The 13,359-nt window shown below is 53.8% G+C and overlaps 1 protein-coding gene across 16 annotated transcripts in view; it reads right to left on the reverse strand.

Annotated features, from left to right (window-relative positions):
* Positions 1 to 250: 250 nt before the first annotated feature.
* Positions 251 to 13,359, reverse strand: part of SHANK2 (SH3 and multiple ankyrin repeat domains 2) — a 561,061-nt gene continuing 547,952 nt past the window's right edge. For all 16 annotated transcript variants that reach the window (XM_070565748.1, XM_070565747.1, XM_070565746.1 and 13 more), the window contains one exon: positions 251 to 4,242. In XM_070565748.1, coding sequence (XP_070421849.1) covers positions 3,672 to 4,242 — 571 coding nt within the window. In that variant the 3' untranslated portion in view covers positions 251 to 3,671. The remainder of the gene's footprint in view (positions 4,243 to 13,359) is intronic.

Here is a 13,359-nt window from a genome sequence, read left to right on the forward strand (position 1 = left end):
ATTGCCCCAGTTCTGAGATAATATACGTGTTTCCGTCTGTACTTTGAGCATGCTTCAAGGAAATGGAGCCAAGGCGGATTAGCTCAATGAAAGGAGAATGTTTCCTCTTTGATGGAAGATAGCATCAGGTCAGTTTTCTTGAGGTAAAGTGGCCATGATGTTCCAACAACCTACATTAGACTTCAAGTTTGGCAACTTTTCCTTTGTTTAATTCAGACAGTGTTCACTGTTTGCAATCAGAACCACAACCTTAGTGCAATAGTATATTTATTTTTTTTTTACAGTAATTTTGGTTGCCATACAAGAGATTTAAGGATTGGGAGAAAGTGCAAATTACAGGGGCTTGATTGTTGTTGTTGTATTTTAATAAAATCTAAAAAGAATAAAAGCACAAAAGTAACAGCAACATAGATAATGCGAACACATGTTACACAAACTGTAGTGTGAAACAGACTAATTTCTAAAAAACAAAAAAAATTCGTTAATGGGAAAAATCAGTATTTGTGGCCCACACACAAAAAGTCATTGTCAGATCACCTGGGTAATGCTTGCTTGTTCAATAACTCAGAAAAAAAAATCACCATTTTATTAACCAAAGAACCACAAATAATTCACTTTGTGATATGTAAAGTTTAACAAATCAACAGTCACACTGAGTCATTTTTATATTATGAATGAACTTAAAGTGTGCGGACACCCTGGAGAAGGTATCTTGGCAGGTCTACGTAATTTACATCTCGAGAGATTTTGGTTTTGTATACACAATGTTACAGAAACTAGGCATGTAAATGCAATTTATTTAAATTACAGTATATAACAAAAGTTGATCTTAAAACCTGGAATAGTATTAACATGATCTTCATATGAGCAGTTAACATTTGTTCCACCGTTAAAAGAGGGGCACGGGACAGGGCCTGGTCCTAACACGTCCCAAGGGGGGAGGACAGTGGGCAGCAATGGGAATGAGGAACTATTGCTTTCCATAGCAGAATCATCGAATGGAGCCGGAGGCTGACTCCTCTCGGCAACGTGTGTGTATTTTGTTGTCAGTGCAGGTTCTCACGGGTCTATGACTTCTCTATGGTAATACAGGTCAAGATAAACGGTTTCCTCAGCTCTTTAGTCCTTACGTCTGCTTGCTTCTGGTTAGTTGCATGTGACTTGGAAGTCTCTTTAAGGAAGGGAGTAACGGCCAGCTCTCTCCCACTGGCTCCCAGTCCAGTAAACCTAAAGCCACCGAATTGCGATTGGTTACAACCTACCAGGGGTTTCCTTTACCCTCATTCTGTCTAGAGCACGTTGCCTGGCACTGAGCAGCAAGGTCAAACCAACAGCAGGCAACGAAGAGCGAGCCACGGTGAAGGGCATATGCACTGAATTTTGCACTACCACCAAATGGAAGACAAATAATGGCCAAACCCCCATTGTTACGTTTTCTGAAATCTCGGGCAGCCTCAGCAGGCCACCTGTGGTATCTTGGCTTGAAATTTCTCTAAAGTAATAGCATTCACCACACGATGGAAAAATTGAGAGTACATGGAAGGAAAGCGCCTTAATACTCAACTGACTTCGAGTTGGACTGGATCGTTCACTTACCAAGACTGACCTGCAGGAGGTTTTGGAACAGAAGGAGATCCAAAACTCGGTTTCCAGTTCAGGGGCACGTGGCTGGAAACACTGTGTGTGTGGTGCGTGTGTGTGTTTGGAGAAACTGCTGCATTGTGAATTGTAGCCACATTTGAAGAAATAATTGTCCTCCGATGACGAAGTTCTAGCAAAGATAGAAAATATGACACAGCTCTGCTGGTTCCGATGCATCCAAATAAGGGTGATTTAAAAAGGTCAGACTTTTATCATTATTCCACAGAAATAGTAGTATTAAATCACAAAAGTTTTTTCTTTAACTTTCTAGCACTGAAGTGGCACAAAGGCTGCCTTGTAGGCCAGCCACTTTTTTTTTCTTAAAATATTGTGCTTATAAACTATCTGTACAACTATTTAAACTTGCAGTAAAGAAAGAGAGTTGAAATTGCTAAATTTTACGTGTTCATTCTAGAGCTGTTTCAGACCTAATCAGACACTTGATTGTGAGCATAAAGAAAAAGAAGGAAAAAAAAATCATGTTTTTATAATTAGAGATGGGCTAGGCTAGTTCTGAAATCATAATAAAAGCCAAAAACCTGACATTCGAGTTTCTTCCAAACGTGGGAGAATGTGCTGGAAGCCTGACTGGATGTTTTGCGGCCCATGTGCAACTGGCGACCTCCTTTGGAAACCAGAGGCATTGTTCCGGGGTCGGGGGCTCTAGGAACAGGAACGGGGTAGGTCTCACGAAATGCCAGAGAGGCAAGACGGCGCTCAGGACACCTCCCTGCTCCTTCCTGTCTTCATCGCTCTGCTCTGCGCCCTCACCCTGCAGCCCACCTTCTGTTCTCAACCCTGGGCCCTGTCTGTACGCCATACCCGCTGGGTTCTCAGAAAACCGGCTGCACTATTAAGACAAGCTGGTGGGGTTCCTGGACACTCCGAGACAAAGGGACAAGCCCCTAAGCGCCCCCTGCCCGGCCTCAGAGAGCAGGAGGGCCGTCTCAGCGGCCACCTTACCCTTGGCCGGGCGCAGAACGGAAGTCACTGCCCCCCAGGCTCCTGGCAGCAGCACAAGCCCATCAGTACCCTCGGGCCTTGTCCCTCAAGTCAAAGTGCATGCTCCCCTGCTCTGATCTTTGCAGAATTCAGCACAACGTTGTTTTAAAGAATCCCAAAAGGCAGAGAGCCCCCTTCTCACAGTCGTGGAGAGACTCCTGGCAGACTGCTGCTCTCATCCTTGGGGAGACTTTGGACCCAGGCAGCTGCGCACTGGCTGGTTCCCATGGCCAGGTCTCCCCGCCTCCTGGGAATCGTGACTTTGTGCTTTGACTAACTCCATGTGACATCTGTTTGGCCACTTTGGAATTATGCTAATAGATTTGCAGAAATAAAGAAAGAAAGCTAAGCAAAGCCGAGCACGATCCCGTTCAGACTCCCCATCCCTGCCAAGAACCTCATGGCCAGAGAGCCACGGATGCACATCGCAGGAGACGGGGGAGGAAGCTGCAGGAAAAAAGCTGCTCTACCTTTCAGGCCCGAGAACGTGCACCGGACAAACAAGTCTGGGGGTGTCTTGCTGTAAGCAGAGTACAGGGAAGAGAGGAGCAAGTGAGCACTGGTGCCCTCCGGGAGGCACGGGCCGAGGAGAGGCCTCGTGCGGGGCTGGGGCGAGAGCTGCCCGGAGGGCGGAGGAGGGAGGGCTCAGGAGGTATCGAGAGCACACTGGTGTCTGCCTGCAAGAGCAGGGGTCCCGTGCTAAACCAACGGGGGAGTCCCTTGGACCTGGCAAAGTGAGGGCACCTGCATGCTGGGAGGCAAGCTGTGAATCTCTTTCTGTGTTAGAAAAACTCCCTCCCCCGGCCCCTGTTGCACAGAAACAGCCTAAGAAACCCACAAGAGAGCTGGGGAGTTTCCAGGCCTTCACCCAGCCGCACCATGGACACGCCCCGCCTTTCTTTGGGTACCAGGAGACAAACCCGTGGAATGGGGTTGGTGCTCACAGACCTTGCTTGGCCATCCAAACATTTCAGTATAAGCCCATCTCTACTTATAACAAAGTCTGTGAAGGGAAAGAGCAGCCGCCCTTATCTGTCCAGCAGCTGTTTCAAAGCCCTTTCTATGTTCATTCGGTGCCCGACTCGAGTCACCCCAAGGTCTATTAGGTCTTCCTTCTGAAGGTTTGGTAGGTGACTGCCATCGATCTCATTGTCCATGAAGGTCTCTTTATGTTCACCCAAGTTTAGACTTTCCAGCCAATCCGCCACATCTGGTTTAGTCCACAGGTGGACAGGTTTAGTTGTGAAAGGCTTATTTGAGATTGGCTGTTGCAGTATCGACGGGGACGGCGACCTGCTGCGTCCCGCTGGGTTCAAGCCAAAGAGGTCCCCGGAGGGCGGCTGGCCTGGAAGGCTGAAGACATCCGAGAGAGCGGGAGAAGGAGATGCAGCGGCAGCGCACAGGGGGGCAGGCAGGGTCTCTTTGTTCATCTCTGTTGGCGAGACCACAGGGCTCGGGGCGCGTCTTGTTCCTGAGGTCCTACTTTCGTAGTCTGGGGGCCGGCTCTGCAGGGTGATGGGCTGGGAGGTCCCAGGGCGAACAGTGAAGGTGACCGTCGTGCTCCGTGTACCTGAGATGGTGCTCATGACCTCTGGGCTTCTGAAACGGCAACAACAGAGAAGACCGTCACAAGCTGGGTCACAAAGCAGGTCAGCAAGGAAGGGGGAGGAGACACTCAAACCACACCAGAGCGCCTAGTGGCAGATGCACTGGCAGTGAGCAAGTGACTTGCCATGCCAGGATGGGGGCAGGTGGAGAGAGGAGCAGGGGCAGAGGTCTGAGGAGGCACCACGGCACACGGCAGCCCGCTCACCTGACCCCACGCTGGGGAGCGGGTGGGTTTGCCCGGCTGTGTGAGCAGAGAGGGGCGGCTAAGACCTAAGACAGGCCCAGAGCGAGGTCTGGCTCCCAGGAGGGGCGTGTCTGGTGACATCACCGCTACCGCTGGAGGAAGTGACAATTTCTGCCTCCTTTCAGCCACTAGGGGAGCTCCCTGGAGGCGAGCCCCTCCCTCTGAACTGCCTGTCAGACCTCCTGCTTTTGGACTTAAAAGGGCAAGTGCAGGGAAGGGCTCCTTGCAGGCTGGCCCTGTTCTGGTGAGTGGGAAGCCCCACAGCCATGTGGGGTTTGAAGAAACCGTCCACACCATCAGAGAACAGGAGTACTCTGCCGGAGTTCAGTGCCCTGGTCCACTCTAGAAGGGCGTGCTTCGCAGTCGACGCTCTCCAGCACCGACGGGGCTCCTTTGTTGGAGGAGGACTGGGGGCGCTTAGGTATTTTTTCAGTTCTTTCGAGGTTCGCTAATAGGACGTGCCGTCCTTACCAAAAAGCAGAAATCCGAAAGGAATCCCACTCTCCCAGTGGTGGCCTCGGGAGCCGTGGGAGGCCCCGTGCCCTTCCTGCTCTGGCTGGGCAGGGGAAGCCCCAGGGACTGGATGGTCAACCTTGACTGGCCCCAGTGAGACAGCTGGACAGTCCCGAGGGGAGGAGGTCACATCTCAATGCCAGAGAAGTCTCTAGGCTTCGTGCTCACCTACATGGAGATGGTCTCGTAATAGATGGCACCCTCGCTGGTTTGGGCCAAGGCCCAGGGCAGGCTCTCAGCCACACACAGAGAGGCAGAACGACCCCTCTAGGCCCTGGTTCACACTCTTCTCTGCTGTCCCCAAGCCAAAGGCCTGTCCACCCTACCCCCCTGAGAAAGCCACAGCCACAGGGAAGTGGCAAGAACAGGTGTGTGTGTCTTGCCTTTTGGACTTAACTCACATGAATGTGGACAGACCACATTCTGGAAGGTTCTGTCCTACCATGGGTCCCTCCTCTGGATTTGGACTTGAGATGTCTCTTTACGTCCTGACTCTGCCAAATGGCAGCACAGGCACGTTTTCAGCCTGTGAGTCTCCGTGTCCTTATATATGAGATGGGTTCCACTCCCTCTTAAGTGCTGTGACAGCCGGGGTGGACGCGCTCTGGAGAGCATGAAGAGCTGCTCAGGTGCTGACATCATGACCAGCAATAAAAATGGACAGGCTGCAGCATCTGTGAGAAAGGGCCGAGGACGAGCAGGAGCTTTGTAAACTGAGGGCAGGGAGCTGGAGGCGGGGCCCAGGCTCCCTGCTCTGTCTTGTCTTTTGTGGCTGTCCGTTCTCTGCCTCTGATAGATACTGGGGTAAAACCACCATCGGTACCTAGGTCTCTAAGCCTTGCGAGGCTCCCCACTCGATGGCAGTCATGGTTACTTCAATATGGGACAGCCCACTGAGGAAGCAGCGGCAGACCTGAAGAGAGAGCTGTGCTGGGTCAAGCTCTGACCTGGTCATAAGGAGAAGCACTTCCAAGGGCGGGTGGATGCACATGGGGCCAGGGACACCCATCCACGCGCAGAGTGTTCACATGCGGTCTCCGGCAGGGCTGTGTGCCCCACGGTGGGGTTTCCCACAGACAGGAGGTCCCCGTTGGGAACCTCTGGGGGGAGGGTGTTACTTGTTGGTGGTTGTGGTTACACCACCAGGTAAGGCAGCCCAGGCAAGACGGAAGACGCCTCCTCCACTGCGGCTGGCGCAGTCACTCAGAGTCAGGAGATCACGGGAAGGAGAGGGAGCAGCAGCCTCTCAGGTCAGCCCCGGGGTCTCGGGAGAGGTGGCTGTGGACACAGCGGGGACACGAGGGGAAGCCTGCAAGTGCTGGTGCTCACGTGGGACCAGGAGAACCACTCCAGTTCCAAGCCGGGCAAGAGCTAACGCCGGCGGAGAGCCAGGAAGGGCCCCTCAGGTGGCCTGTCTCCTCTCCTGTCTGCTGTTTCGGGGAAGGCTCATTCCTTCCACTTTGATCCAACAATTAAGCTAAGATGGCGGAAATAAAATCCTCACTGAGAGTAAAGCCACTCCATCTAGATGGGCTTTGAGTTGTTAATTAGGTCCAGGGACCTCTGGGGAAGAAAGAGGTTTTTTCGTACAGCGGATAAACCTCCCACAACAGCGCACTTGCTCAGGTGAGAACGCCTTGGAGTAACGGTCCCGATGTGCCGTCTCTAAAGGTGACTGTGCCTGTGGCCCCGACCCTGGGTGGGCCCCCACGGCACTGCAGCTGGGGAGTGGGCTTGTTGCCCCCTGGCTCTGTGGAGCAGAGGCAGGTGAGGCTCCCAGAGGCAGAGCACTGCCTTGCCCTTGGGCAGCATCCAGCAGTCGGCAGCTCGGGCCCGCAGGACGGGCTCAGCGCCACCCTCCCTTTGGAAGTAGCCAACCGTTCCCAGGTAGGTGGGAGTTCTTTTCAGGAAGGCTCTGCAGGCAGCTGTGTCTGTCGTCAGAAGCAGAGAGAGGGCTCTGCACACATGTGGGTGGGCAGCGAGAAGGAGAGACAGCACACCAGAGACGAAGAGCATTTCTGCAGGGCACTTACTTCTGTTCAGCATGACCCTCTTCTGTTAACACCCATCATGGAGCAAATGAAAATGACAAAATGGAATGGCTTGAGACAACACTGCAAGATTAATTAAAATGTAAAACGCAGCTTCTTTTAATGGGTGACATGAAAGCAGTGGGACAGACACTGGCTGAGAATCTGTCCGTGCTGGTCTGTTTCCGGCCAAGGAGGCAGGGAGAGGGGTGACTGCCCAGAACAGAAAACCAGTATGGCATCACTTTCACATTGCGAACGGGAAATTCACAACCCTGCCTTCCTCGGCTTGGTATAATGTGGATATAAAGAAGGAAAATATGCAGGAAAAAGTTGAAGAGAAAACAGCAACACCAGAGTGATGTCAGCCTCTGCTGAAGTCCTGAGAACCAGCCCACAGCAAATACCCTCCCGGGGCCCCTGCACCGTCCCGGCTTCGGCAGCTTAGGGTAAGTCAGCCCTGCGGGTGAAGGGAGGCCACACAGGTGCCTGTGCTTCCCTTCAAGTGCACACATGAGAGCAGGGCCCGGCACTAATGACATGGGCCGTCAGACCTGGCCACGTGCTGGGGCCTGCCCACGCACCTGCTGAATGTCGCCATGGAAAAGAATAACCAGAGAGTTTGAGAAGCAGAGCGGAGGCCTGCCCTGAGCTGGCCCATGCTGCCCTGCTCCTCAGCAGCTTGACCAATTCTTGGGCCATCACACCGCTGTTATTCACCAGATCCTCCTGGTTGCAGAGATCATCATGTTGCTAAGCAACCAGTGGGTTCCCGGGTGGAACACACAGGAATCTGTTGCCCTGATTTAGAACACAGACACATGCGCACTCACACACACACTGTCCTGTCTCTTTAAATCCATATGGAAACATGAGAATTAAAACGAAAATTCAGAGTTGACTAACACTCTGGGATGCGATGAGTTTTCATCAGCCATTGCAGGTTAACGGTGGGGGAAGTAAATATTCAAGTGGCTTTTTTGTTGTGTTTACAAATTCAGTTTGGCTCTTGAACAGTAACTGAACGTGGGCCAGAGGTCGCTCTGTGATGACGGCCAGGCGTGTTCATTCTGCCCTCACACGAGCTGTGCTGGGGCTCCGAGTCCTTTCCCACAAGATTCTCTGCATTTGAGTTACCATAGAGTTTTCCTGACGAACCCTATCTTGCATGTAAAATGGCGCACACTTCCAAGCTGCTCTCTTATTAGGTATCTTTATAGCATCTCGATAGGTGGGGCATTAAACAGACAGAGAAGGGGCCAGCCTGGTGGCACAGTGGGTAACTTTGTGCACTCTGCTTCGGTGGCCTAGGGTTTGCAGGTTCGGATCCCGGGTGCCGACCTAGCACTGCTTGTCAAGCCATGCTACAGCAGCATCCCACATAAAATAGAGGAAGGTTGGCACAGATGTTAGGGACAATCTTCCTCCAGCAAAAAGAGGAAGATTGGCTTTTTGGCGACAGATGTTAGCTCAGGGCCAATCTTTCTCTCTCTCTCTCTCACACACACACACACACACACACACACACACACACGAGAAGGTGAGGGGCACCAAGTCATTCACAAATCTGCCCAAGGCCTGAGTGTGGACATTGGAGCCAACGCCTCTCAACCTGGTCCATGCCTGGGTGTCAGTGCTTTCCTGTACTCAGTCCTCACAGTTGCCCTGGGCTCTGAGCACCAGGAGGGGTCCCTGCTCTGTCTGCGGTCCCAGGGCCTGGCCCACGATAGGTGTTCAGTAAGTAAGTGTTGAATGAATGGTGGATGGACATTATTAAGCTCATGTCTCAGATCAGGAAGTTGAGTGGCCTCACCAAGGTTACAGAGCCAGCACTGGGAGCGTGGGTGGCTGCCTTGTGTTCAGCAGCCATGCCATCCTGCTGGAATGTTCATGTCTAAACAGATCGAGAAGGCACCCAGTGTTCAGGGAGAAGCATTCACCCCTGATACACTTTCGCCGAATGGTCCTAGTGTCCAGACTGGGCAGAGAGGATGTAACAGTGGGACTTGAAACTGGCCGTTTGGTGAGCGAGGATGTAATGCTGCACCCAGGCTGGAAGGAGCCCTTCAGCTCGCAGTCCGCGAGGGAACACTCCGAGAGCACCTTTCAGGTCCCTCTAACTAGCGTTCACCTAAGTATCGCAGTTTCATTCACTGACGCTTTAACATTTCAATCGGTGCCGTGAAATGATAAAACCGCCGTGACGGCGCTGAGGTTATGAGAACGCCATTCAGCAGCTTCTATTATTGAGTTAGTTTTGAAGTCTGTGCTCCGCGACCAGCTGGGCAGATAATTTTTTAACAACCCAAATTGATTTATTTTAAAACCAGAGGCTCTCAGGACAACACTGCAGAGAGCCGGTGAAGAGCTGGAGGCACGGGCAAGGGCGGGGGGCAGCTGCTGCGAGGCAGTGGGCGCGGGGGCCTCTGGAGGGCGGCGGAGGCTGGAGAACGACTGCCTTTCCTGAGGACTGGCCTGGCTCACACGTCTGGCCAGCCGGCACCGCCCTCGGAGGCCTCGGCGACCTGGAGCTCCACCCAATGCGCCTCCTCCCCAAGCCGGGCGGTGCCTCCAAGAGGTGGAGGCCAGCCTCAGTTGCCCCTGGACCCACCAAAGAAGAGCTAGGCAATCTAGAGGGGATCCTGGGGGATCCAGCAGATGCTACGCCCTCTGGACGAAAGCCACAGGGCACCCCCACAGGCACACACTCCCTGCTCTGTCCGCCCGCCAGAAGGTGAAAGTGACCTCCCACTTCCTCGGAAGTGCTGATGAACAACAGATGTTGGTTTAGGATGATGCCTGGGCTTCCTGGGTCCTAGCCCCTTGTCTGGGGTCAAAGGGTGTAAGTCAGGCACACTGTGCTGTTTTTCTGGGTTCCCAAGGCACCTGTCTCCATCCATCCACCTCTCTCCAGAGCACAGGCTCCCTGGTCTCACACCCGGATCCCACGGTGGCTGCTGACGGACCTCTCTGTAACCTCTGTGTCACCGCGTCATCCGCCTAACCAGACAGCTGCTGGGTCATCTTATGAAACCAAAGTCAGGTCACGCTGAGCCTTTGCCTGGACCCTTGGATGGCTGCCGTTGTCAGCACGCGGACCGGCTCTTCCCCACGGCCCGGCCCGAAAGAGCCCTGAGGCCCGGCCCCTGCCAGCCCTCCCCGCACTGGGCCACAGCTCCTGCAGCCTGGGAAGCGCCTTCTGGCCGCTGGGCCTTGCGCTCGCTGTCCCCTGTGCCTGGGATGCTCCGCTCCTGGTTTACTGCACAACTAGTTCCTTTTTGTATTTCAAGTCCTTCAAATGTCACTTCCTTAAGGAGTGTCACCTTCCTGCACAGCGTCTCTCCGACTTGTGAGCACATCTTTGTTCCTCTGCAGCACAAGGTGCACGTCGGGTGTGTCTCGTTCTTTATTTACTGTCCATTTCCCCTGGGGACTGCGGCACCCCACGGGAGGAGGGCCCTTGAAGGTTTTCTGTTCAGTGAGAAATCCTGGGGCTCAGCTCGGTGCCTGGCACGTACGAGGGAACCACTCATATTTGCCAAGTGAACGATTAATGACTGAATGCGCCGCTCGGCTTCCGAGGGCCCAGGCTTCCTCCTCCTCAGTGTGCATCCCTCTTGTTGCTGTCCTCCCTCAGGTCGGGCATGGGGCTCCACACTGCAGCAGCTCAGGAATCCCCGAGCTGTGAACCCGTCGGAGATGCTTGAAGGGCTCTGGAAGGTCAAATGCACCAAGCCAGTGGAGGACACTCCCGCAGTTGTCAAGAACGTGTTCATATGTGCCTGTTCTCACGTGGGAGCCACGGTGCTGTCGCTGGGGCCGCTGGCACTGCCAGTCATCCTCTAGGCTCTGAGCTTCCCAGGGAAGGGCTGGGGGCCTCCAGCCGCAGTGCCGACGGGCCGGGAAGGCCCCGGCAGCTTTGGGGTTCTCCCGAGATGAGAGCCAGCGGACTCCTCACAGAGGCACACACTCCCCTCTAACCTCAGCCCCCTTCCCTTTGATGGAGCAGGATGCCCTCTTCAAAATGAGACCATTGCCTGGGAAAGTCAGGCCAGGCCGCCCCGGGAGCACTTTTCCCAGAAGTGCCTGGCGGCTCCCTTCTCAGTGCAGTGTGTCCGGATCAGGCCTGAGGCAATGCCTCCAACATTATGGACTAAACTCCTCGATCGTCTTCTTTCGGGACAGAATTGTAATCCAGACATAACCAAATCCCACGTCGTCCCTGATTTCGGGGAACAGATCTTAGCAGCAAACTCACTGATGGCTCAAGTTAAGTCAGATGTCCCCAAGTAAGGAAGGGTCTAGTGACACCCTTCTCTTCTCCCTCGGTCCCGTCCTGGGTTCCAGCAAGAAGTGAAAGTACTCTTGCCTCAGCGTTGTTGCAAAGAACCCAAGGGTGGAAGTAACTTAGGGGCGAGTCAGCTGAGGCTCCTCCCACTTATGGCACGGACAATTGTGAAGCGACTCTAGAATCTGTCCCTTTCTCGGGCGATTAAAACTTGTTTCTACGGAAATGGCCTTTTTACACCGTTGTTCGTCTGTCAAAGGGCAAAGCCGGTTTTCAGTTTTCCCTAGGAAAATCCATTTCTTTTTCCTCAGTAGGAATTCCCTTCATCCAGTTTTGTGCCTCATTTTGCCCAGGGCCATTTCCAGCTCTTAATTTTTAGATGCATTTGAGAGTAGCGGCGTGAGGCCCGGGCAGATGAGCCCTGGCTGAGAGGATGCTGAAGGGGGAGGCAAGACCCAGCAAAGGCGGGGCATGGCCCGGGGGTGTCTGTGTGAGAGGAGAAATGTGGGTGATTGCCGCCGATTCCTAAGAGAGACACAGCGCCCGGGGCCTGGGGACCAGCTTTGGCACACCCCCGGGCTCTGCCCGGTAGCCGCTGCCCCAACTTACCGCCGTCTGCATGCCTCGTGGCTGCAGCTCGCGCCCACTGAGGGCTTTGCCTGGTGAGGCTGTGAGCTCAGAACCAGGGAAGCCAATTGAGGGCCCAGCTTAGGGCCTAAAGTCAGTGACCTTCCTCTTTGTCCCTTGGCCTCAGGGCCATCCTATTCCTAGTCCAACTCACTGTCACCCTTAGTCGTGAGCAGGAAGAGCGGGATGCAGCCTCTGGTACTCAGCAGTGCTGGCGCGCGTCTGATGACTGACCTTGCCTGTTAGCTGCCGCCGGGAGCCAGGGAGGAGACTTCCGGGCACTCAGCTGGGCTCAGGGGGAGTCCCCAGGGCCTGAGAACAGCCCTGCCCGCGGGTCTCAGCCCTGCGGATGTCAAGTCCGCTGCTCCTGCCTTCCAGGCTGATCCTGGGCTCCAGTGAGAGGTCAGGAGTCAAACCCTGAGACAGCTCTCGGGGTTGGAGGTGCTGCGTCTTCTGGCTGAGTACCCTTGGCTGAGTGCTCCACTCTCTGAGCTTCGTTTGCACATCTGCACAGGGAATAATTATAGCCCTGCCTGCCTCAGCGATGCCCAGCAGCTGGCGAGTGCTTAACAGATGCCGGCTAATGTTCTGGGTGTAAGTGAATTGGGTTATAAATAACAACAGACCGGAGGTGGCTGTTCTTGGCAACTGAGCTTCAGCTGGAGGTGGTCCTGCAGCTGCTCTCGAGAAATCCAGCAGGACTCTGCCAGGTGACGTAGGCTCGGAGGCCCCTCCCACGTAGGGAAGTGCAGAGCAGGGAGCCCTGCAGACACATACACCTCGGAGACCCAGCTTCCTCCGAGCCCCTGGGAGTCCATCCAGTGGGGAAATGATTAGAGGTGGGGAGCAGAGTGGCCCCCTGGAAACCCCACTCCAGCTGGGAGTGCCCAGGGGACGACAGCTTGGTGCAGGCTGCCCCTGGCCTGGGTGGCCCTGGAGTCACCCCCTTCAGCATCTTCTGACCTCCCGACATTGCTAATGCAGGGAAGTGCTAGTCAGAAAAGCTGAGCCTCGTCCTGGCTCTGCCTCCCGCTGGCTCACACGTGGACAAGCCACTTGGCTTCTCTGAGTCTCCATTTCCCCTTCTGAAAAATGGGTTTGTCTCGTAAAGATTATTCACCCACGTGAAAGTGTTTTGTAAAATGTGAAACACTGAGATGAAGCATCCTAACTGATGTACTTTCACATAATGTAGCAGCTAGAGAACTGTATCATTCAATGAGAAAGGGCAAGACTAGGCAGTTCTTAAGATTTCCTTGAGACTTCTGAGCCTATGATATTTGTAGGTATGTGTGTACATACGTCCACCAGAAACAGGGAATTTTTAAAGGTTTTCTCTTCAACCCGAGGTTCTATTCAAATGTCACAGCTGTTGCTGGGTGCCCCATTAAAACACAGCGGTGTCA

This window comes from Equus przewalskii, chromosome 11, assembly GCF_037783145.1.
Source record: "Equus przewalskii isolate Varuska chromosome 11, EquPr2, whole genome shotgun sequence".
NCBI classification, from domain to species: Eukaryota; Metazoa; Chordata; class Mammalia; order Perissodactyla; family Equidae; genus Equus; species Equus przewalskii.